This window comes from Ranitomeya imitator, chromosome 5 (assembly GCF_032444005.1).
Source record: "Ranitomeya imitator isolate aRanImi1 chromosome 5, aRanImi1.pri, whole genome shotgun sequence".
Taxonomy (NCBI): Eukaryota; Metazoa; Chordata; class Amphibia; order Anura; family Dendrobatidae; genus Ranitomeya; species Ranitomeya imitator.
The window spans coordinates 578,517,851-578,539,799 of NC_091286.1; the positions used below are offsets into that span (position 1 = coordinate 578,517,851).

At 43.6% G+C, this 21,949-nt stretch overlaps 1 protein-coding gene across 1 annotated transcript in view; it reads left to right on the forward strand.

The window, feature by feature from the left end:
* Positions 1-18,085, forward strand: part of LOC138638496 (transmembrane 4 L6 family member 20-like) — a 60,376-nt gene extending 42,291 nt beyond the window's left edge. Inside the window, exon 4 of the mRNA XM_069727837.1 lies at positions 17,634-18,085. Coding sequence (XP_069583938.1) covers positions 17,634-17,958 — 325 coding nt within the window. The 3' untranslated portion in view covers positions 17,959-18,085. The remainder of the gene's footprint in view (positions 1-17,633) is intronic.
* The last annotated feature ends 3,864 nt before the right edge of the window (positions 18,086-21,949 follow it).

The window sequence follows — 21,949 nt, forward strand, 5'->3', positions numbered from 1 at the left end:
GGCACCGGTGCTCAGGAAGGATATAATGGAACTAGAGAGAGTACAAAGGAGGGCAACAAAATTAATAAAGGGGATGGGAGAACTACAATACCCAGATAGATTAGCGAAATTAGGATTATTTAGTCTAGAAAAAAGACGACTGAGGGGCGATCTAATAACCATGTATAAGTATATAAGGGGACAATACAAATATCTCGCTGAGGATCTGTTTATACCAAGGAAGGTGACGGGCACAAGGGGGCATTCTTTGCGTCTGGAGGAGAGAAGGTTTTTCCACCAACATAGAAGAGGATTCTTTACTGTTAGGGCAGTGAGAATCTGGAATTGCTTGCCTGAGGAGGTGGTGATGGCGAACTCAGTCGAGGGGTTCAAGAGAGGCCTGGATGTCTTCCTGGAGCAGAACAATATTGTATCATACAATTATTAGGTTCTGTAGAAGGACGTAGATCTGGGTATTTATTATGATGGAATATAGGCTGAACTGGATGGACAAATGTCTTTTTTCGGCCTTACTATGTTACTATGTTACTATGTTACCTCCCAGCTAGTGTGGACAGGTGCAAGCTGCAATAACTGCACAAGATACAAACAAGAGAATGATCCTAAACACACATCTAAGGCCACTGTTATATTTCTGAAGATCACGGTGAAAGTGACTCAGTGGCAAAGTGTCTCCTGATTCGAACCCAACCAAAACACCAATGAATTTTGAGGAGACAAGTTGTCATCACTCTCCCTCCAGTGTCCAGGCTCTAAGGTTATGTGCACACGTTGCGGATTAGGCTTACGAATTTATGGTGCGGATTCTGCCTCTCCTGGCAGAAAACGCACCTGCGGATTTGTCGTGTTTTTTGTGCAGTTCCGCAGCGTTTTTTGTGCGTTTTTGCTGCGGTTTTCTTTCGGATTTGCTGCGGTTTTTACCCCTGCGGTTTTCTATAATGGAATGGGTACAAAAACACTGCAGATTCACAAAAAAGAAGTGACATGCTACTTATTTTAAACCGCAGCGTTTCCGCAGCGGATTTTCCGCAAAGTGTGCACAGCATTTTTTTTTCTCATTGATTTACATTGTACTGTAAATCAATTGCGGATCTGCAGCGTTTCTGCACTGCAAAAAACACTGCGGATCCGCAGAGAATCCGCAACGTGTGCACATACCCTAAATAAGAAATCGCTCTTGAAGAATGAAAAAAGATAGATGTTACAATATGTCACCAACTTTTTCATTCCATGCTTAGAAGACTTGGTGCAGTCCTTAAAAACATTGAGGTCATTTAAAATACTGGATGTAGTAGTTTTTGATGTAGGGTTTATTCATTTTTGAAGCAACTAATTTGCTTAAAACAGAAGATTTTGTAATGAAAGTTATATTATTAACTTTACCTTCATGTTATGGGTTTAAAAAAATGTTCTATGAAACTCAGTCTGGTCTAAGGTTTGGAAATTGTTCTTATGTTTAGTGAGATATTGATTACAATTTTACTTTACAAAGGGGGTGTACTCATTTATGATGAGCACTGTATATGTATGTTGTATGTAAGCCCTCTTCACAAGTGCTGCGCCCTGGAAATAAAGGTGCTAATAATAAAGCACCTGGAAATAAATAATAATAATGATAAATAACAAGTGCTTCCACAAGGGATCCCTCCTACAGGCTGCCATCCAAAGCCCACCATGTCTATCAGGGATATCTCCCAAACAGTATCGCTTTGGAATATGTATTTCAAATTATGTAAGTGATGAAAGGGTCACAGATTGTAGTCTCCTAAAGGGGCAAAAAGATGAGACTTTATTTAAAACATTTAACAAAATAATTAAAGGGGTTTTCTACTTCCAAAAACTATGGTTTAAAATTCTTCTCTACACATAATTAACCCAGCAGGTACTCACCTTCCCCAGGTCCAGTAATGCTTCTTTGCAGCTGATGCAGTTTCCATGTACTGGCTGAAGTGGTGACATTGTGACTACAGCGCACATCACTGCTGCTAACAATCACAGAGCTCAGCAGCTTATGCTGCCTACATGGAGAGAATCACTAAGCTCAGTGATTGACTGCAGCGGTAACTCCCCTGTCCTCAAAACAAAATTAATAAAATATATATACAGCCCGTGAAATAAGTATTGAACACGTCACTAATTTTCTAAGTAACTATAGTTCTAAAGGTGCTATTGACATGAAATTCTCACCAGATGTCGGTAACAGCTCATCCAATCCACACAGGCAAAGAAACCACACCATAAATGCCCAGAAATTATGTATAATAATGAGAAATGATACCGGAAAATTTGTTGAACACGCTTACTGAAATTTAATTAATACTTTGTACTGAAGCCTTTGTTTGTGATGACAGCTTCAAGATGCCTCCTGTATGGAGAAACTAGCCGCATGCATTGCTCATCTATGATTTTGGCCCATTCTTCCACACACTCTTCAAATCCTGAAGATCCTATGGGCTCCTTCTATGGACTCTGAGCTTTAATTCCTTCCATAAATTTTCCATTGGATTCAGGTGATTGGCTGGGCCATTCTAGCAACTTTATTTTCACTCTCTGAAACCAATTGAGAGTTTCCTTGGCTGGGTGTTTGGGATCACTGTCTTGCTGAAATGTCCACCTTCATTTTATTTTCATTGTTCTGGTAGATGGCAGCAGATCTTTATCAAGAATGTCTTGATACATTTATCCATTTTATTATTATTACTAGCTGAAGAGCCCGGCGTTGCCTGGGCATAGTAAATATCTGTGGTTAGTTATAGCACGTCACTTCTCTTATTTTCCCATCACGCCTCTCATTTTCCCAATCACATCTTTAATTTTCCCCCTCACATCTCTCATTTTCTCCCTCACACCTCTCATTTTCTCCCTCACTCCTCTCATTCCCCCCTAACACTTGTCTTTTCGACCTCACATCTGTCATTTTCCGATCACTACACTATTTTCCCTCACTCCTCTCATTTTGCACTCACACCTTTTCATTTTCACCTCACACCTCTCATTTTCACCTCATAGTTAGTAAGGCCGAAAAAAGACATTTGTCCATCCAGTTCAGTATATACATGTTTGTCATCTCCCTTATATATAGTATACACCTGTATGTCATCTCCTGTATATAGTATATACCTGTATGTCATCTCCCCTGTATATAGTATATACCTGCTGTGTGTCATCTCCCCTGTATATAGTATATACCTGTATGTCATCTCCTCCTATATATAGCATATACCTGTATGTCATCTCCTCCTATATATAGTATATACCTGTATGTCATCTCCTCCTATATATAGTATATACCTGTATGTCATCTCCTTCTATATATAGTATATACCTGTATGTCATCTCCTCCTGTATATAGTATATACCGGTGTGTCATCTCCCCTGTATATAGTATATATCTGTGTGTCATCTCCTCCTGTATATAGTATATACCTGTATGTCATCTTCTATATATAGCATATACCTGTATGTCATCTCCTCCTGTATATAGTATATACCTGTAGGTAATCTGCTCCTGTATATAGTATATACCTGTGTGTCATCTCCTCCTGTATATAGTATATACCTGTATGTCATCTCCTCCTGTATATAGTATGTACCTGTATGTCATCTCCTCCTTTATATAGTATATACCTGTGTGTCATCTCTCCTGTATATAGTATATATCTGTGTGTCATCTCCCCTGTATATAGTATATACCTGTGTGATCTCCTGTATTAGACCTCGTTAACACGTTATTTGCTCAGTATTTTTACCTCAGTATTTGTAAGCTAAATTGGCAGCCTGATAAATCCCCAGCCAACAGGAAGCCCTCCCCCTGGCAGTATATATTAGCTCACACATACACATAATAGACAGGTCATGTGACTGACAGCTGCCGTATTTCCTATATGGTACATTTGTTGCTCTTGTAGTTTGTCTGCTTATTAATCAGATTTTTATTTTTGAAGGCTAATACCAGACTTGTGTGTGTTTTAGGGCGAGTTTCGTTTGTCAAGTTGTGTGTGTTGAGTTGTGTGTGGCGACATGCATGTAGCGACTTTTGTGAGATGAGTTTTGTGTGGCAACATGCGTGTAGCAACTTTTTGTGTGTCGAGTTGCATGTGACAGGTTAGTGTAGCAAGTTGTGTGCAGCAAGTTTTGGGCATGGCGAGTTTTGCACGTGGTGAGTTTTATGTCTGGTGCCTTTTGAGTATGTGCAAGTTTTGTGCGAGGCAACTTTTGCATGTGTTGCAAATTTTGTGCATGTGGCAATTTTTCCGCATGTGCAAGTTTTGCGTGTGGCGAGTTTTCCATGAGGTGAGTTTTGCACTTGTGGCGAGTTTTGCGTGAGCCTATTTTTTGCATGTGGCGAGTTTTGCGCGTGGTGAGTTTTGAGCGGCGACTTTTGTGTTTCGACTTTTATGTGGTGAGGTTGGTGTATGTGTGGTGAAATATGTGCTGAGGGTGGTATATGTGTTCAAGCACATGGTAGTGTGTGGCGCATTTTGTGTGTGTGTTCATATCCCCGTGTGTGGTGAGTATCCCATGTCGGGGTCCCACCTTAGCAACTGTACAGTATATACTCTTTGGCGCCATCGCTCTCACTCTTTAAGTCCCCCTTGTTCACATCTGGCAGCTGTCAATTTGCCTCCAACACTTTTCCTTTCACTTTTCCCTATTATGTAGATAGGGGAAAAATAGTTTGGTGAATTGGAAAGCGCGGAGTTAAAATTTCACCTCACAACATAGCCTATGACGCTCTCAGGGTCCAGACGTGTGACTGTGCAAAATTTTGTGGCTGTAGCTGCGACGCCTCCAACACTTTTCATTTCACTTTTTCCCCATTATGTAGATAGGGGCAAAATTGTTTGGTGAATTGGAACGCGCGGGGTTAAAATTTCGCCTCACAACATAGCCTATGACGCTCTCGGGGTCCAGACGTGTGACTGTGCAAAATTTTGTGGCTGTAGCTGCGACGGTGCAGATGCCAATCCCGGACATACACACACACACACACATACACACATACACACATTCAGCTTTATATAGTAGATTTATTATTATAGCGCCATTTTTTCCATGGCGCTTTACATGTGAGGAGGGGTGTACATAATAAAACAAGAACAATAATCTTGAACAATACAAGTCACAACTGGTACAGGAGGAGAGAGGACCCTGCCCGCGAGGGCTCACAATCTACAAGGGATGGGTGAGGATACAGTAGGTGAGGGTAGAGCTGGTCGTGCAGCAGTTTGGTCAATCGGTGGTTACTGCAGGTTGTAGGCTTGTCGGAAGAGGTGGGTCTTCAGGTTATTTTTGAAGGTTTCGATGGTAGGCGAGAGTCTGATATGTTGTGGTAGAGAGTTCCAGAGTAGGGGTGATGCGCGAGAGAAATCTTGTATGCGATTGTGGGAAGAGGAGATAAGAGGGGAGTAGAGAAGGAGATCTTGTGAGGATCGGAGGTTGCGTGCAGGAAAGTACCGGGAGACGAGGTCACAGATGTATGGAGGAGACAGGTTGTGGATGGCTTTGTACGTCATGGTAAGGCTTTTGTTCTGGAGTCTCTGGGTGATGGGGAGCCAGTGCAGGGATTGACAGAGGGGAGAGGCTGGGGAATAGCGGGGGGGGGGGGGGGGCAGGTGGATTAGTCGGGCAGCAGAGTTTAGAATAGATTGGAGGGGTGCAAGAGTGTTAGAGGGGAGGCCACAGAGCAGGAGGTTACTGTAGTCGAGGCGGGAGATGATGAGGGCATGAACTAGGGTTTTTGCAGATTCTTGGTTTAGGAATGTACGGATCCGTGAAATATTTTTGAGTTGGAGGCGGCAGGAAGTGGAAAGGGTTTGGATATGTGGTTTGAAGGAGAGATCAGTGTCAAGGATTACCCCAAGACAGCGGGCTTGTGGGACTGAGGAGAGTGGGCAGCCGTTTGCTGTAATGGATATGTTCGTTGGGGAGGTCGTGTGAGATGGGGGAAAGACGATTAATTCTGTTTTGTCCATGTTAAGTTTTAGAAATCTATCGGAGAAGGATGAAATAGCGGATAGACATTGAGGGATTCTGGTTAGTAGGGTGGTGATATCTGGTCCAGAGATGTAGATCTGTGTGTCAAAAGCATAGAGATGATACTGAAAGCCGTGAGATTCTATGAGCTGTTCCAGGCCAAAGGTGTAAATGGAGAAGAGCAGGGGCCTTAGAACTGAACCTTGCGGGACTCCGACAGATAGGGGGCGAGGTGAGGAGGTGGTGTGTGAGTGGGAGACGCTGAATGTTCGGTCAGTTAGGTATGACGAGATCCAGGATAGGGCCAAGTCTGTGATGCCAAGGGATGAGAGGGTCTGCAGCAGCAGGGAATGGTCAACTGTGTCAAAGGCAGAGGACAGGTCCAGGAGGAGGAGGATAGAGTAGTGTCGCTTGCTCTTGGTGGTTAATAGATCATTGGTGACCTTAGTTAGGGCAGTTTCAGTGGAGTGGTGTGACCGGAAGCCTGATTGAAAGTGGTCGAAGAGGGAGCAGGAAGATAGATGGGAGGACAGTTCAAGATGCGCATGTTGTTCCAGTAGTTTTGAGGCAAAGGGGAGAAGTGATATAGGGCGATAGCTAGATACAGAGGATGGGTCAAGAGAGGGCTTTTTGAGGATAGGTGTGATTGAGGCATGTTTAAAGCTTGAGGGGAAAACACCAATTGTTAGTGATAGGTTGAGGAGATGGGTTAGGGTTGGGATGAAGACTGTGGCGAGGTTTGAGATGAAGTGGGATGGGATCGGATCAAGTGCACAGGTGGTGAGATGCGATCTTGAGAGTAGAGTGGAGAGTCCGTCTTCTGTAATGGTGGAGAAGTTGGTTTTGGAGGTGGAGGGCTGGGTAGTTGGGAGGAAGGGTTCTGAGGGTTGTCGACTAAAACTGTCTCTGATGTTCTCAATCTTCTGCTTGAAAAATGAGGCAAAGTCTTCAGCTGAGATAAGTGGGGAGGGAAAAGGTGCTGGGGCGCGGAGGAGAGAATTGAAGGTGTTGAATAACTGTTTGGGTTTGTGAGACACGGAGGATATTAGAGATGAGAAGTAGGTTTGTTAAGCTGTGGCGAGTGTGGTCTTGAAAGTAGTGAGGGACTGTTTGTATGTGATGAAGTGCTCGCTGGAGTGGGATCTTTTCCATCTGTGCTCAGCAGCCCTGGAAGCTCGCCTCAGTTCTTTGGTCAGGCGGGTGTGCCAGGGCTGTCTGTTGATTTTGCGAGCTTTGGTATGTGTGAGACGGGCAAGAGATTCCAAAGCTACAGCTATTGTGGTGTTATATAGAGCGGCAGCGTCATCCGCATTGTATAGGGAGCTTATGTCTGTGAGAGGGAGGAAGGATTCAGAGAGTGAGTGTAGATCAAGGTGTTTAAGATTTCTGCGAGGGTGTAAAAGTTTGTGGGGTGGGGATTGTAGACAAGGAGTGGAGAGGGAAGAGAATGTGAGTAGGTTGTGGTCAGAAAGAGGAAGAGGTGAGTTCGAGAGGTTAGATAGGGAGCAGAGGCGGGTGAAGATGAGGTCCAGTGTGTGACCATCTTTGTGGGTGGCTGTAGAAGACCATTGAGCAAGGCCAAAGGAGGAAGTGAGGGATAGTAGTTTAGTGGCAGCTGAGAGGGAAGTGTCAATGGGGATGTTGAAGTCGCCCATGATTATAGTGGGGATGTCAGTGGCGAGGAAATGGAGTAGCCATTCATCCTTCCTTTAATTACATGAAGTTTACCAGTGCCATATGCTGAAACATGGCATGTATTATGGTCAAAAGTTCAATTTTGGTCTCATCTGACCAGGCTATATTCCCCCGGTGTTTCACAGGCTTGTCTAAATGTTGTTAAGCAAGCTATAAACACTCTTGAACTTGCTTTTTGTTCAGCAATGGAGTCTTGCTTGGTGAGCGTGCATACCCGCCATGGGGGTTAATTGCATTACTTATAGTTTTCTTTGAAACAATGGTACCTCCTGATTCCAGGTCTTTCTGTAGCTCTCCTTGGCTATTAAACAACTCTTCTGATAATTATTTTCACTCCTCTGACTGAAATCTTGCGGTACCATCTGGTCATGCAGGTTGAAGGTGAAATGATGTTCTTTCCACTTCTGGATTATGGCCCCAACAGTGCTCATGGGAAGCTTCAGTAGTTTAGAAATTATTCTGTAAACAATGTTATCAGTTTGTTTGGCAACAATAAGGTTGCAAAAGTCTTGATACAACTCACTGGTTTTACCCATCATGGGCGGTTTCTTGTGTAGCTCCTTGGTGATGAGAAACCTTTTTATAGGTCATCAGATGAACCAGCTGATATTTTTCACTGAGTGGCAGGATTGCTTTCTAATTACTGTTTATACTCGAGTATAAGCCGACCCCCTAATTTTGCCACAAAAAACTGGGAAAACTTAATGACTCGAGTATAAGCCTAAGGTGGGAAATGCAGCATCTACCGGTAAATTTCAAAAATAAAAATAGATACCAATAAAAGTAAAATTAATTGAGACATCAGTAGGTTAAGTGTTTTTGAATATCCATATTGAATCAGGAGCCCCATATAATGCTCCATACAGTGTATGATGGGCGCCATAAGATGCAATATATTAAAATATGCCTCACATAATGCTGCACAAATGTTGATTATGACACCATAAGATGCTCAATACAGACATTTGCCCCATACAATGCTGCACAAATGCTGATTACGGCCCCATAAGATGCTCCATAGAGATATTTGCCACATATAATGCTGCACATGGCCCCATACAGATATTTGCCCCATATAATGCTGCACATAGCCCCATAAGATGCTCCATACAGATATTTGCCCCATATAATGCTGCACATGGCCCCATACAGATATTTGCCCCATATAATGCTGCACATGGCCCCATAAGATGCTCCATAGATATTTGCCCCATATAATGCTGCACATGGCCCCATAAGATGCTCCATAGATATTTGCTCCATATAATGCTGCACATGGCCCCATAAGATGCTCCATAGATATTTGCCCCATATAATGCTGCACATGGCCCCATAAGATGCTCCATAGATATTTGTCCCATATAATGCTGCACATGGCCCCATAAGATGCTCCATAGATTTTTGCCCCACACAGTGCTGCACTTGGCCCCATAAGATGCTCCATACAGATAATTGCCCCATATAAAGCTGCACATGGCCCCATAAGATGCTCTACACAGATATTTGCCCCATATGCTGTTGCTGTGATTAAAAAAATAAAAATAATGACATACTCACCTCTCAGGCCCCCAGCACTTTCTATATTCACCTGCTCCGCGTTCCACCGCCGACCGCCGCTTTGTCTTCCCCGTACTCTGCACCGACGTTCAGGCAGAGGGCGGTTGCGCACTAATTGCATCATCGCGCCCTCTGACCAGAGCGTCACTGCAGAGGACGTGGAAGACGCAGCGGCGCTGACGGTGGAACGGGGAGCAGGTAAATATCGCTCACTGCCCCCGTCATACTCACCTGCTCCTGGTGCGGTTCCTGCACATCTGTTCCTCGGCGCCAGCAGCTTCTTCCTGTAGTGAGCGGTCACATGGTACTGCTCATTACACTAATGAATATGTGGCTCCACCCCTATGGGAGTGGAGTCGGGTCCATATAATATACTCGAGTATATACGGTAGATAGATTTTAGCAGGTGTCATGACTTTTCATGGCTTTTTGAACCTCTTTCTTCGTATGTTCAATACTTTTTCCCTGTGTAATTTCTCATTATTACACCTAACTTAATTTATGGACATCTATGGTTTAATTTCTTTGCCCGTGTGGATTGAATGGGTTATTACCAACATCTGGTGAGAATTTCATGTCAATAGAACCTATAGAAATATATTTACTTAGAAAATTTGTAACATGTTCAATACTTATTTCACCTGCTGTATGTGTTTTTTTCTAATAAATAAAAAATACATATATAGTAATAGCGCAATTACTTCTGGAGAACATGCAGCAGAATGTCTCTGTTGGCCTCTAATTCCTCTGTAATAAGAAAATCTGTATTCCCTGAAGTCACATTTTACCCATGAGGTTATCGTGAACAATTAGCCAAGTAGGAGAAGGAAGCTGAGGTTTTCTTATAAGACATTTCTAGCCTTCACTTGTATTGTTGGCTTTGGTTCCACTTTAAAGGGGAATCTGTCACCAGGTTTTTGCCACCTAATATAAGAGCAGCAAGTGTAGGGACAGATACCCTAATTCCATCAATGTGTCACTTACTAAGCTGGTTGATGTAGTTTTTATAAAATCACTGTTTCATTAGCAGGAGGTTATTACTGGAGGTCTAGCAAACGTGCTGTCTTATAGTCCTCCATATTCATGAGGTCTATGTAACCGCACACCTAACACAAATTGCCAGCTTTCTGCCTAAGCACAATGCATACAGAAACGAGCCAATCAGCGGTGTGGGCGGAGTTATACAGAGCTCACCAGTCAGAGAACTGCTAGATCTGCAGCAGGTAAAACATAGCAGCCCAGTAAGTGATACATCACTGGAATCAGGGTGTCTGCAAAAACCTGATGAGAAATTCCCTTTAAGGGCTGCAAAAAAGAACCAAGTTTAACACCTTAACATGCAATGATGACATTGGACGCCTCCCTATTTGGTGCTGGCTCCGGCAATGAGCCTGCACCTTTTCCGGCACATGACAGCTGATCTGATCAACTGTCATGTGCCTCTAACAGCCGTGAGTGGAATCGTGATCCACCTGCGGCTGTTAACATGTTAAATGCCACTGTCAAACTCTGACAGCGGCATTTAACATGGAAGCGCATCATTAACCCCACCCATCGGCACCCGTGTCACATGACCGCGGGTCGCTAATGGGTTGGCATGACAACCCGGGGTCTGCAGGAGCGGTCGTTACTCATAGCAAGTGAGCATTTCTGCTATGTAGCACAAGCGATCGGATGATTGCAGCTACTAGTCTCCCATGGAAACTACTGAAGCAGTAAAAAGTAGAAAAGAATGTTTTTAAAAATATTAAAAATATATAAAAGTTCAAATCACCTTCCTTTAGCTCCATTCAAAATATAACAATAAAAAATCAAATATACACATATTTGGTATCACTGCGTTCAGAATCGCCCGATCTATCAATATATGAAAAGAATTAATCCAATTGTTAAACAGCGTAGTGAGAAAAAAAATCAAAACGCCAGAATTACGGTCTTTTGGTCGCTGCAACATTGCAATAAAATGCAATAACGGGCGATCAAAAGATCGCATACACACCAAAATGGTATCAGTAAAAACGTCAGCTCGGCGCAGAAAAAAAAAAGCCATCACCCGGCCTGGATCTCAAAAAATGGAGACACTACGGTTCTCGGAAAATGGCAACGTTTTTTATTTTTACAAACTTTGGATTTTTTTTTTCACCACTTACATAAAAAGAACCTAGACATGTGTTGTGAATTCTGTGGCAGAGCTCCCTCCTGTGGTCACAAGTGGTACTTCAGCTGATTCTCTCTGTGAGCTTCCGTTGGTGGAGGAAAGTGGTACTGCGGCTTCTGAGTTTCCTTCCTCAGGTGATGTGGTGAAGTCGTTAGGTGCTGCTCTATTTAACTCCACCTAGTGCTTTGATCTTGGCCTCCAGTCAATATTCTAGTATTGGACCTGTTTCCTCCTGGATCGTTCCTGTGGCCTGCTGCTCTGCATAGCTAAGTTCTGCTTTGCTATTTTGTTTGCTGTTTTTTTCTGTCCAGCTTGTCTATTTGTTTTTTCTTGCTTGCTGGAAGCTCTGGGACGCAGAGGGTGTACCTCCGTGCCGTTAGTTCGGTACGGAGGGTCTTTTTGCCCCCTTTGCGTGGTTTTTGTAGGGTTTTGTGTTGACCGCAAAGTTACCTTTCCTATCCTCGCTCTGTTCAGAAAGTCGGGCCTCACTTTGCTAAATCTATTTCATCTCTACGTTTGTCTTTTCATCTTACTCACAGTCATTATATGTGGGGGCTGCCTTTTCCTTTGGGGTATTTCTCTGAGGCAAGGTAGGCTTATTTTCTATCTTCAGGCTAGCAAGTTTCTCAGGCTGTGCCGAGTTGCATAGGGAGCGTTAGGCGCAATCCACGGCTGCCTCTAGTGTGGTTGGAGAGGATTAGGGATTGCGGTCAGCAGAGTTCCCACGTCTCAGAGCTCGTTCTATGTTTTTGGGTTATTGTCAGGTCACTGTATGTGCTCTGACCTCTATGTCCATTGTGGTACTGAATTACCTTATCATAACAGTACTGGAGGCCAAAAGTACTAATGATTCTCAACAGAGGGAAAAAAGAAGTTCTGAGACCATTTTTTTTTCTCTGCACTGTGTTTTGCCTTTTTTTCCCCTAGACATTTGGGTGGTTCAGGACACAGGTGTAGCGATGGACATTAAAGGTCTGTCTTCATGTGTGGATCAGCTCACGGCAAGAGTACAAAATATTTAAGACTTTGTGGTTCAGAATTCTATGTTAGAACCGAGAATTCCTATTCCTGATTTGTTTTTTTGGAGATAGAACTAAATTTCTGAGTTTCAAAAATAATTGTAAACTATTTCTGGCTTTGAAACCTCGCTCCTCTGGTGACCCAGTTCAACAAGTTAGGATCATTATTTCTTTTTTACGTGGCGACCCTCAGGACTGGGCATTTTCTCTTGCGTCAGGAGATCCTGCATTAAGTAATATCGATGCGTTTTTCCTGGCGCTCGGATTGCTGTACGATGAGCCTAATTCAGTGGATCAGGCAGAGAAAAATTTGCTGGCTCTGTGTCAGGGTCAGGATGAGATAGAGGTATATTGTCAGAAATTTAGAAAGTGGTCCGTACTCACTCAATGGAATGAAGGTGCGCTCGCAGCTATTTTCAGAAAGGGTCTCTCTGAAGCCCTTAAGGATGTCATGGTGGGATTTCCTATGCCTGCTGGTCTGAATGAGTCTATGTCTTTGGCCATTCAGATCGGTCGACGCTTGCGTGAGCGTAAATCTGTGCACCATTTGGCGGTATTACCTGAGCTTAAACCTGAGCCTATGCAGTGTGATAGGACTTTGACCAGAGTTGAACGGCAAGAACACAGACGTCTGAATGGGCTGTGTTTCTACTGTGGTGATTCCACTATCTCTGTTTGTCCTAAGCGCACTAAGCGGTTCGCTAGGTCTGCCACCATTGGTACGGTACAGTCAAAATTTCTTCTGAACGTTACCTTGATCTGCTCTTTGTCATCGTATTCTGTCATGGCATTTGTGGATTCAGGCGCTGCCCTGAATTTGATGGACTTGGAGTATGCTAGGCGTTGTGGGTTTTTCTTGGAGCCCTTGCAGTGTCCTATTCCATTGAGAGGAATTGATGCTACGCCTTTGGCCAAGAATAAGCCTCAATACTGGACCCAGCTGACCATGTGCATGGCTCCTGCACATCAGGAGGTTATTCGCTTTCTGGTGTTGCATAATCTGCATGATGTGGTCGTGTTGGGGTTGCCATGGCTACAAGTCCATAATCCAGTATTAGATTGGAAATCCATGTCTGTGTCCAGCTGGGGTTGTCAGGGGGTACATGGTGATGTCCCATTTCTGTCAATTTCGTCATCCACCCCTTCTGAGGTTCCAGAGTTCTTGTCTGATTACCAGGATGTATTTGATGAGCCCAAGTCCGATACCCTACCTCCGCATAGGGATTGTGATTGTGCTATCGATTTGATTCCTGGTAGTAAATTCCCTAAAGGTCGACTGTTTAATTTATCTGTGCCTGAGCACGCCGCTATGCGGAGTTATGTGAAGGAGTCCTTGGAGAAGGGGCATATTCGCCCGTCATCGTCGCCATTAGGAGCAGGGTTCTTTTTTGTAGCCAAGAAGGATGGTTCGCTGAGACCTTGTATAGATTACCGCCTTCTAAATAAGATCACGGTTAAATTTCAGTACCCCTTGCCGTTGTTATCTGATTTGTTTGCTCGGATTAAGGGGGCTAGTTGGTTCACCAAGATAGATCTTCGTGGTGCGTATAATCTTGTGCGTATTAAGCGAGGCGATGAATGGAAAACTGCATTTAATACGCCCGAGGGCCATTTTGAGTGTCTAGTAATGCCATTCGGACTTGCCAATGCTCCATCAGTGTTTCAGTCCTTTATGCATGACATCTTCCGAGAGTACCTGGATAAATTCCTGATTGTGTACTTGGATGACATTTTGATCTTCTCGGATGATTGGGAGTCTCATGTGAAGCAGGTCAGAACGGTGTTTCAGGTCCTGCGTGCTAATTCTTTGTTTGTGAAGGGATCAAAGTGTCTCTTTGGTGTTCCGAAGGTTTCATTTTTGGGGTTCATCTTTTCCCCTTCTACTATCGAGATGGACCCTGTTAAGGTCCAAGCCATCCATGATTGGACTCAGCTGACATCTCTGAAAAGTCTGCAAAAGTTCCTGGGCTTTGCTAATTTTTATCGTCGCTTCATCTGCAATTTTTCTAGTATTGCTAAACCATTGACCGATTTGACCAAGAAGGGTGCTGATGTGGTAAATTGGTCTTCTGCTGCTGTGGAAGCTTTTCAAGAGTTGAAGCGTCGTTTTTCTTCTGCCCCTGTGTTGTGTCAACCAGATGTTTCGCTTCCATTCCAGGTCGAGGTTGATGCTTCTGAGATTGGAGCAGGGGCTGTTTTGTCGCAGAGAAGTTCTGATTGCTCGGTGATGAAACCATGCGCCTTCTTTTCCAGGAAGTTTTCGCCTGCTGAGCGAAATTATGATGTGGGCAATCGAGAGTTGCTGGCCATGAAGTGGGCATTCGAGGAGTGGCGTCATTGGCTTGAAGGAGCTAAGCATCGCGTGGTGGTCTTGACTGATCATAAGAACTTGACTTATCTCGAGTCTGCCAAGCGGTTGAATCCTAGACAGGCTCGTTGGTCGCTGTTTTTTGCCCGTTTTGACTTTGTGATTTCGTACCTTCCGGGCTCTAAAAATGTGAAGGCGGATGCTCTGTCTAGGAGTTTTGTGCCCGACTCTCCGGGTTTATCTGAGCCGGCGGGTATCCTCAAAGAGGGAGTAATTGTGTCTGCCATCTCCCCTGATTTGCGGCGGGTGCTGCAAAAATTTCAGGCTAATAAACCTGATCGTTGCCCAGCGGAGAAACTGTTTGTCCCTGATAGGTGGACGAATAAAGTTATCTCTGAGGTTCATTGTTCGGTGTTGGCTGGTCATCCTGGAATCTTTGGTACCAGAGAGTTAGTGGCTAGATCCTTTTGGTGGCCATCTCTGTCGCGGGATGTGCGTTCTTTTGTGCAGTCCTGTGGGATTTGTGCTCGGGCTAAGCCCTGCTGTTCTCGTGCTAGTGGGTTGCTTTTGCCCTTGCCGGTCCCGAAGAGGCCTTGGACACATATCTCTATGGATTTTATTTCAGATCTTCCCGTCTCTCAAAAGATGTCAGTCATTTGGGTGGTCTGTGATCGCTTCTGTAAGATGGTCCATTTGGTACCCTTGTCTAAATTACCTTCCTCCTCTGATTTGGTGCCATTGTTCTTCCAGCATGTGGTTCGTTTACATGGCATTCCAGAGAATATCGTTTCTGACAGAGGTTCCCAGTTTGTTTCGAGGTTTTGGCGAGCCTTTTGTGCTAGGATGGGCATTGACTTGTCTTTTTCCTCGGCTTTCCATCCTCAGACTAATGGCCAGACCGAACGAACCAATCAGACCTTGGAAACATATCTGAGATGCTTTGTTTCTGCTGATCAGGATGACTGGGTGTCCTTTTTGCCTTTGGCTGAGTTCGCCCTTAATAATCGGGCCAGCTCGGCTACCTTGGTTTCGCCGTTTTTCTGCAACTATGGGTTCCATCCTCGTTTCTCTTCAGGGCAGGTTGAGTCTTCGGACTGTCCTGGTGTGGATACTGTGGTGGACAGGTTGCAGCAGATTTGGACTCATGTAGTAGACAATTTGACCTTGTCCCAGGAGAAGGCTCAACGTTTCGCTAATCGCAGACGCTGTGTGGGTCCCCGACTTCGTGTTGGGGATTTGGTTTGGTTATCTTCTCGTTATATTCCTATGAAGGTTTCCTCTCCTAAGTTTAAACCTCGTTTCATTGGTCCGTATAGGATTTCTGAGGTTCTTAATCCTGTGTCTTTTCGTCTGACCCTTCCAGATTCTTTTTCCATACATAACGTATTCCATAGGTCATTGTTGCGGAGATACGTGGCACCTATGGTTCCATCTGTTGATCCTCCTGCCCCGGTTTTGGTGGAGGGGGAGTTGGAGTATATTGTGGAGAAGATTTTGGATTCTCGTGTTTCAAGACGGAAACTCCAGTATCTGGTTAAGTGGAAGGGTTATGCTCAGGAAGATAATTCCTGGGTCTTTGCCTCTGATGTCCATGCTCCCGATCTTGTTCGTGCCTTTCATATGGCTCATCCTGGTCATCCTGGGGGATCTGGTGAGGGTTCGGTGACCCCTCCTCAAGGGGGGGGTACTGTTGTGAATTCTGTGGCAGAGCTCCCTCCTGTGGTCACAAGTGGTACTTCGGCTGATTCTCTCTGTGAGCTTCCGTTGGTGGAGGAAAGTGGTACTGCGGCTTCTGAGTTTCCTTCCTCAGGTGATGTGGTGAAGTCGTTAGGTGCTGCTCTATTTAACTCCACCTAGTGCTTTGATCCTGGCCTCCAGTCAATGTTCTAGTATTGGACCTGTTTCCTCCTGGATCGTTCCTGTGGCCTGCTGCTCTGCATAGCTAAGTTCTGCTTTGCTATTCTGTTTGCTGTTTTTTTCTGTCCAGCTTGTCTATTTGTTTTTTCTTGCTTGCTGGAAGCTCTGGGACGCAGAGGGTGTACCTCCGTGCCGTTAGTTCGGTACGGAGGGTCTTTTTGCCCCCTTTGCGTGGTTTTTGTAGGGTTTTGTGTTGACCGCAAAGTTACCTTTCCTATCCTCGCTCTGTTCAGAAAGTCGGGCCTCACTTTGCTAAATCTATTTCATCTCTACGTTTGTCTTTTCATCTTACTCACAGTCATTATATGTGGGGGCTGCCTTTTCCTTTGGGGTATTTCTCTGAGGCAAGGTAGGCTTATTTTCTATCTTCAGGCTAGCAAGTTTCTCAGGCTGTGCCGAGTTGCATAGGGAGCGTTAGGCGCAATCCACGGCTGCCTCTAGTGTGGTTGGAGAGGATTAGGGATTGCGGTCAGCAGAGTTCCCACGTCTCAGAGCTCGTTCTATGTTTTTGGGTTATTGTCAGGTCACTTTGTGTGCTCTGACCTCTATGTCCATTGTGGTACTGAATTACCTTATCATAACAGACATGTTTGTCGTCTGTGAACACATAATGACCTGGAGACTCATAATGGCAGGTAAGTTTTAGCATTTACTTAACATGGTAAAAAGAAATCCCCCCAAAATTGTGGAATTACACTTTTTTTTTGCAATTTCAAACGCATTTGGAATTTTTTCTTATTTTCCTGTACACGATATGGTAAAATCAATTGTGCCATTCAAAAGTACAACACAAAAAAACAAGCCCTCACATGGCCATATTGATGGAAAAATAAAAAAGTTATGGCGGTGGGAAGAAGGGAAGCAAAAAATGGAAACGCAAAAACGGAAATATCCCTGGTCCTTAAGGGGTTAATATATTAGTATATATTATATACACTGGTTTTGTATACCTCTTGTTTTTTATTTGCACACCTATCTTATTGCCTTTTTTTTTTTTTACTAGTACCCTCCAGACATTGAAGTTTGACCTGGCCTGGTTTCTGAACGGTTCCTGCATTTACTCTCCGCCAGTGGATGACAATGTCACGGGCTTCGCACGGGAATGGTTGCCCGATTTTGACCTGAATTTTAAAATTGATGAGGACATTCAGAAGATTATCCACATCACAGTGTTTGTGGGTCTGGCCATTGTGGGGCTGCTAGAGATCTTAGTGGCCCTTAGTCAGATTGTGGCAGGTCTATTCGGTTTCATTTGTGGAACCTCCAAACCCAAAAAGAACAAAAGCAGTGAGAAGGGCAGTGTCAATCATGGCTACAATTATAGCTGAAAAAATGCTCAAAAATGTTGTTTTTCCATTCATGTAATTACATTTGTAAAAGGGAAAAATGTCTGAAAATTAAAAGGTAAATGTATAAAACATGAAAAGTGGCAAAAAATAAAATTTTAAAACAGCAGCCATGAGTGACACAAGTATCAGTATGTCTCATTATTTCATGTCTTGACCTTGGGCCAATCCTATGGTTATTCAATACTCAGCAGTTAGTCTTTGTTCTGATAGACGATCCACAACCGTTTTTTTTCGTATAAACAATAGTAAAAAAGTTCAATAAAGTTATTGCCTATATTGTGCCTAATGTTTGACAAGAATAAGTGGTTGCACTGCACTTATTAAATACAATGTGATACCATAGGTAGATCTTGAGGCTCAACTTCTTGTTAACATTTTTTAAGTAATTTTTCTTCTGTAACTTGTGTTTTTTACTGGTATATTTTGTGCAAAATTCATCAAAGATTCATGAATTTTGCACAAAGCCCCCAATTTTTTTTTTAATCTTAAATTGATTTTGGGATGTTTTAGGAGGAAAAGTTGAATGCTACTAGAAATGCACTAAAATATCAGAAATCTATTAAAGCATTCTGGGGCGAGGAGGGTGGGGGGTTGGAGTAGAAATGAGGCAATTTTTGCAACTTTTGGTAACTAAAATCCAAACTGATAAAAGGTGCAGAGTTTGATGAATTTGTCGCAAATCACAAAAAATAATCACTCTTTGACAAGTATTCGCAATATAAAATCTGGTGAAAAATCAATGATGAATCAGGCCCATCATGTGCCGAGACACTTTGCCTTTGAACATGGTTCTGACTTCTGTTTTACCATTCACCGCAGACAAGTTTACACTGATTAAAAAAAAAATACCTATCATTTACCCTCATATCTCAGCCACCATCTTTTGTTTTAGTATTCATTTCCTTTTTATACTTACTGATTTTTATTACACTGCTATTTTTTTACAATATAGTTTCACTTGTGGTCCTATGGCACAGTGTTTAGTGCTGGTACCTTCTGATATTAACAATTTACAGATTAAGTCCAGCCTGTGTATTTCATTTTAGAACCTACCAGAATAGATTTTTTTAAAATCTCCTTTCTCTTGATTCAGTATATTAGCATCATTATTGAAGAAGTACCACTACGGTTACATCTAGCATCATTCTTTAATACAGTGTGCTTTCTTGTTATGTATATTGTCATCCCATAGTAAATTGTGTACTTTCTTATGTATAAAGCAGTCCCTTAGTACATAGTGTACTTTCTTGCTATATATTGTGTCATCCCTTAGTAAATAGGAATTGAAGCTTGAGGGAAATAATTTGCATATTCCTGGTGCATTCTGGGAATAATGAAGAGTTCTCACGAGTGTTAGGGTTGGCGGAACGCACTGATTATAAATATACTAGATGGCAGCCCGATTCTAAAGAATCGGGAGTCTAGAATCCATATATACTTTATTTATTCAAATGTAAGAATAATACAATTAATAAATAATAGTAAGAAAGAACAAAAATAATAGGCAGTATATGGAAAAAACACCAAACAAAAGTTCAAAATTGGTGTGAAAATGTCACTGAACCACTTCACAACTAAATATATATAGTTTTGGTAAATGGTATTATCATTTTTTTGACGAAATTCGGCAGGAGCTTGGAGAGCAACGTCACTGGGCCCGCCTCCACGCAGTAGAAACTTGCTGTGAGGTAAAAATTCAAAAATCACACCAAAATGGCGGGCGGAGTGTGTCACAGTACGGCACGTTTCTGATTGGTCGCTCGCAGCAGGCGGCAACCAATCAGACACTGGACACTGTTGACGTCACTTATCTCCGGACATTAGCTCCGGACATTAGCTCCGGACAGGAAGTTGGCACAAATTGCAGGAAGTAGTATTCTAGGCAATTATATATTAGATGTATTGATAGGTGCGTTCGCAACCCGGGGTCCACCGTGCAGGAGAGGAACCTGCTGCTGGCAAATGGCGGCGCTATATGGCGGTATAAGCGAACTCTGTTAACCCCCCAAGATTTGCTAGAAACAAGATGCTGTGCCATGTTAACCTCACAGAGGTACACAGCTACCAAACAGAGCAAAACTGTGGTCATGCAGTCAGAGAAACAGGCAAACAACTCCTCACTGGAGGTGCCGGTATTCTAGTGGCTTATTTCAGCCAAGGCCCTGAATACACGCATACCAACTCCTCATCGGAGGTGCCGGTATTCTAGGCGCTTATTTCAGCCAAACCCTAACCACATCCAGACATGACCACACTGGCGCTGAGCTCATAGACTTTGATTTGATACTAGCGCATGGCCTTGAGGCCATGCGAACCTTTTATAGCTGTAGCAGACAAGGACCTTCCAAGTGGTCCAATATGAGCTGCTACAGGGCCTGAGCGTGTGACCCCAGACCTCCAATGACAGGTCCTCCCGTGGGCATGCTTAGTGTGTTCAAAGCAGGACAGTCCCAGAAAAGCCTGCATGCCGCTGACCAGTGCTGGCTACAAAAGCAGAACCTGGAAAGGCAGCAGTAACCCTTTGCACAGTATCAGGCTGAGTGAGACGCTGGGACCGACGTCTCCGCTGAGCAGGCTCCACCGCGGCTGAAGCAGAATAGGAGACAGCAGCAGACATGGCTTGAGATTCCCCCTGTGCAGCGACGGGAACTTGACTCCTAACAACGAGTCTGAGGATCTTTGGGTGTAGCTGGATCGAGCTGCTTGAAGGAAATCGTCAAATTGTCAAATCTTTGCAGCGATTTCACAGAAATTCGTTTTGTTCAACATGAAGATTACACATATGGTGTGCTGCAATGTGTGCAACAGTATATGTTTACAGACATGCCAGAGGAAAAGACAAACGTTAAGTGCTAGAAATCCAAGCTTCTGTCTCTGTTAGGGTATGTGCACACGATGTGGAAAACGCTGCGGGTCCGCAGCAGTTTCCCATGAGTTTACATTACAATGTAAACTTATGGGAAACAAAAATCGCTGTGCACATGCTGCGGAAATAACCGGGCGGAAACGCAGCGGTTTACATTCCGCAGCATGTCACTTCTTTCTGCGGATTCCGCTGCGGTTTTACAGCTGCTCCTATAGAAAACCGCAGTTGTAAAACCGCAGTGAAATCCGCAGAAAAACCACGGTAAGGCTGCTGTCACACTAGTAGTATTTGGTCAGTATTTTACAACAGTATTTGTAAGCCAAAACCAGGAGTGGAACAATTAAAGGAAAAGTATAATAGAAACATATGCACCACTTCTGTATTTATCACCCACTCCTGGTTTTGGCTTATAAATACTGACGTAAAATACTGACCAAATACTGCTAGTGTGATGGCAGCTTAAATCCGCGATAAATCTGCAGCAAAAACGGAGCGTTTTTGCCCTGTAGATTTATCAAATCCGCTGCGGAAAAATCCGCAGTGGACCATGATACGTGTGCACATAGCATAGAGGAAAAGGTGCAAGGTCTTCAGGAGAGAACAGCTATACACTGAAGCTCATCATGGAAGATGAGGATTTCCTTGACAGAGCAGAAGAATCTTTTCAGAATGTTGCAAGAGAAGAACTTTTCAGTGTTCCTGCAAAAGCTAATGACCGAGTAATAACTATTCAGAATGTTCGAAGAGAAGCTCCTTTCAATGTACCTGCAGAAGAGAAATGGAAGCATGTGACCCAAAGAAGCAAGATGAGAAGGCAGTCTGCACCCATAGTGAAGAACCGCTACACAGGACAAGAATGAAGATGTACATCAAAAAAGTGCTTTGCCCACAAAGAACACCCCAGTAAGAAGTCAGAAGCCTCTTGAAAGGAGAAAAAGCGCTGTGGTGAATAAGAAAAGTAGAGTGGTGGTCATAGGGGATTCCCTGATCAGAGGAACAGAAGCTATCTGCCAACCAGACATTACCTCATGAGAAGTGTGGGGTCTTCGAGGTGTCCAAATCAAAGATGTGTTTGCTAGGGTATGAAGATTTTTCAGTGCTACA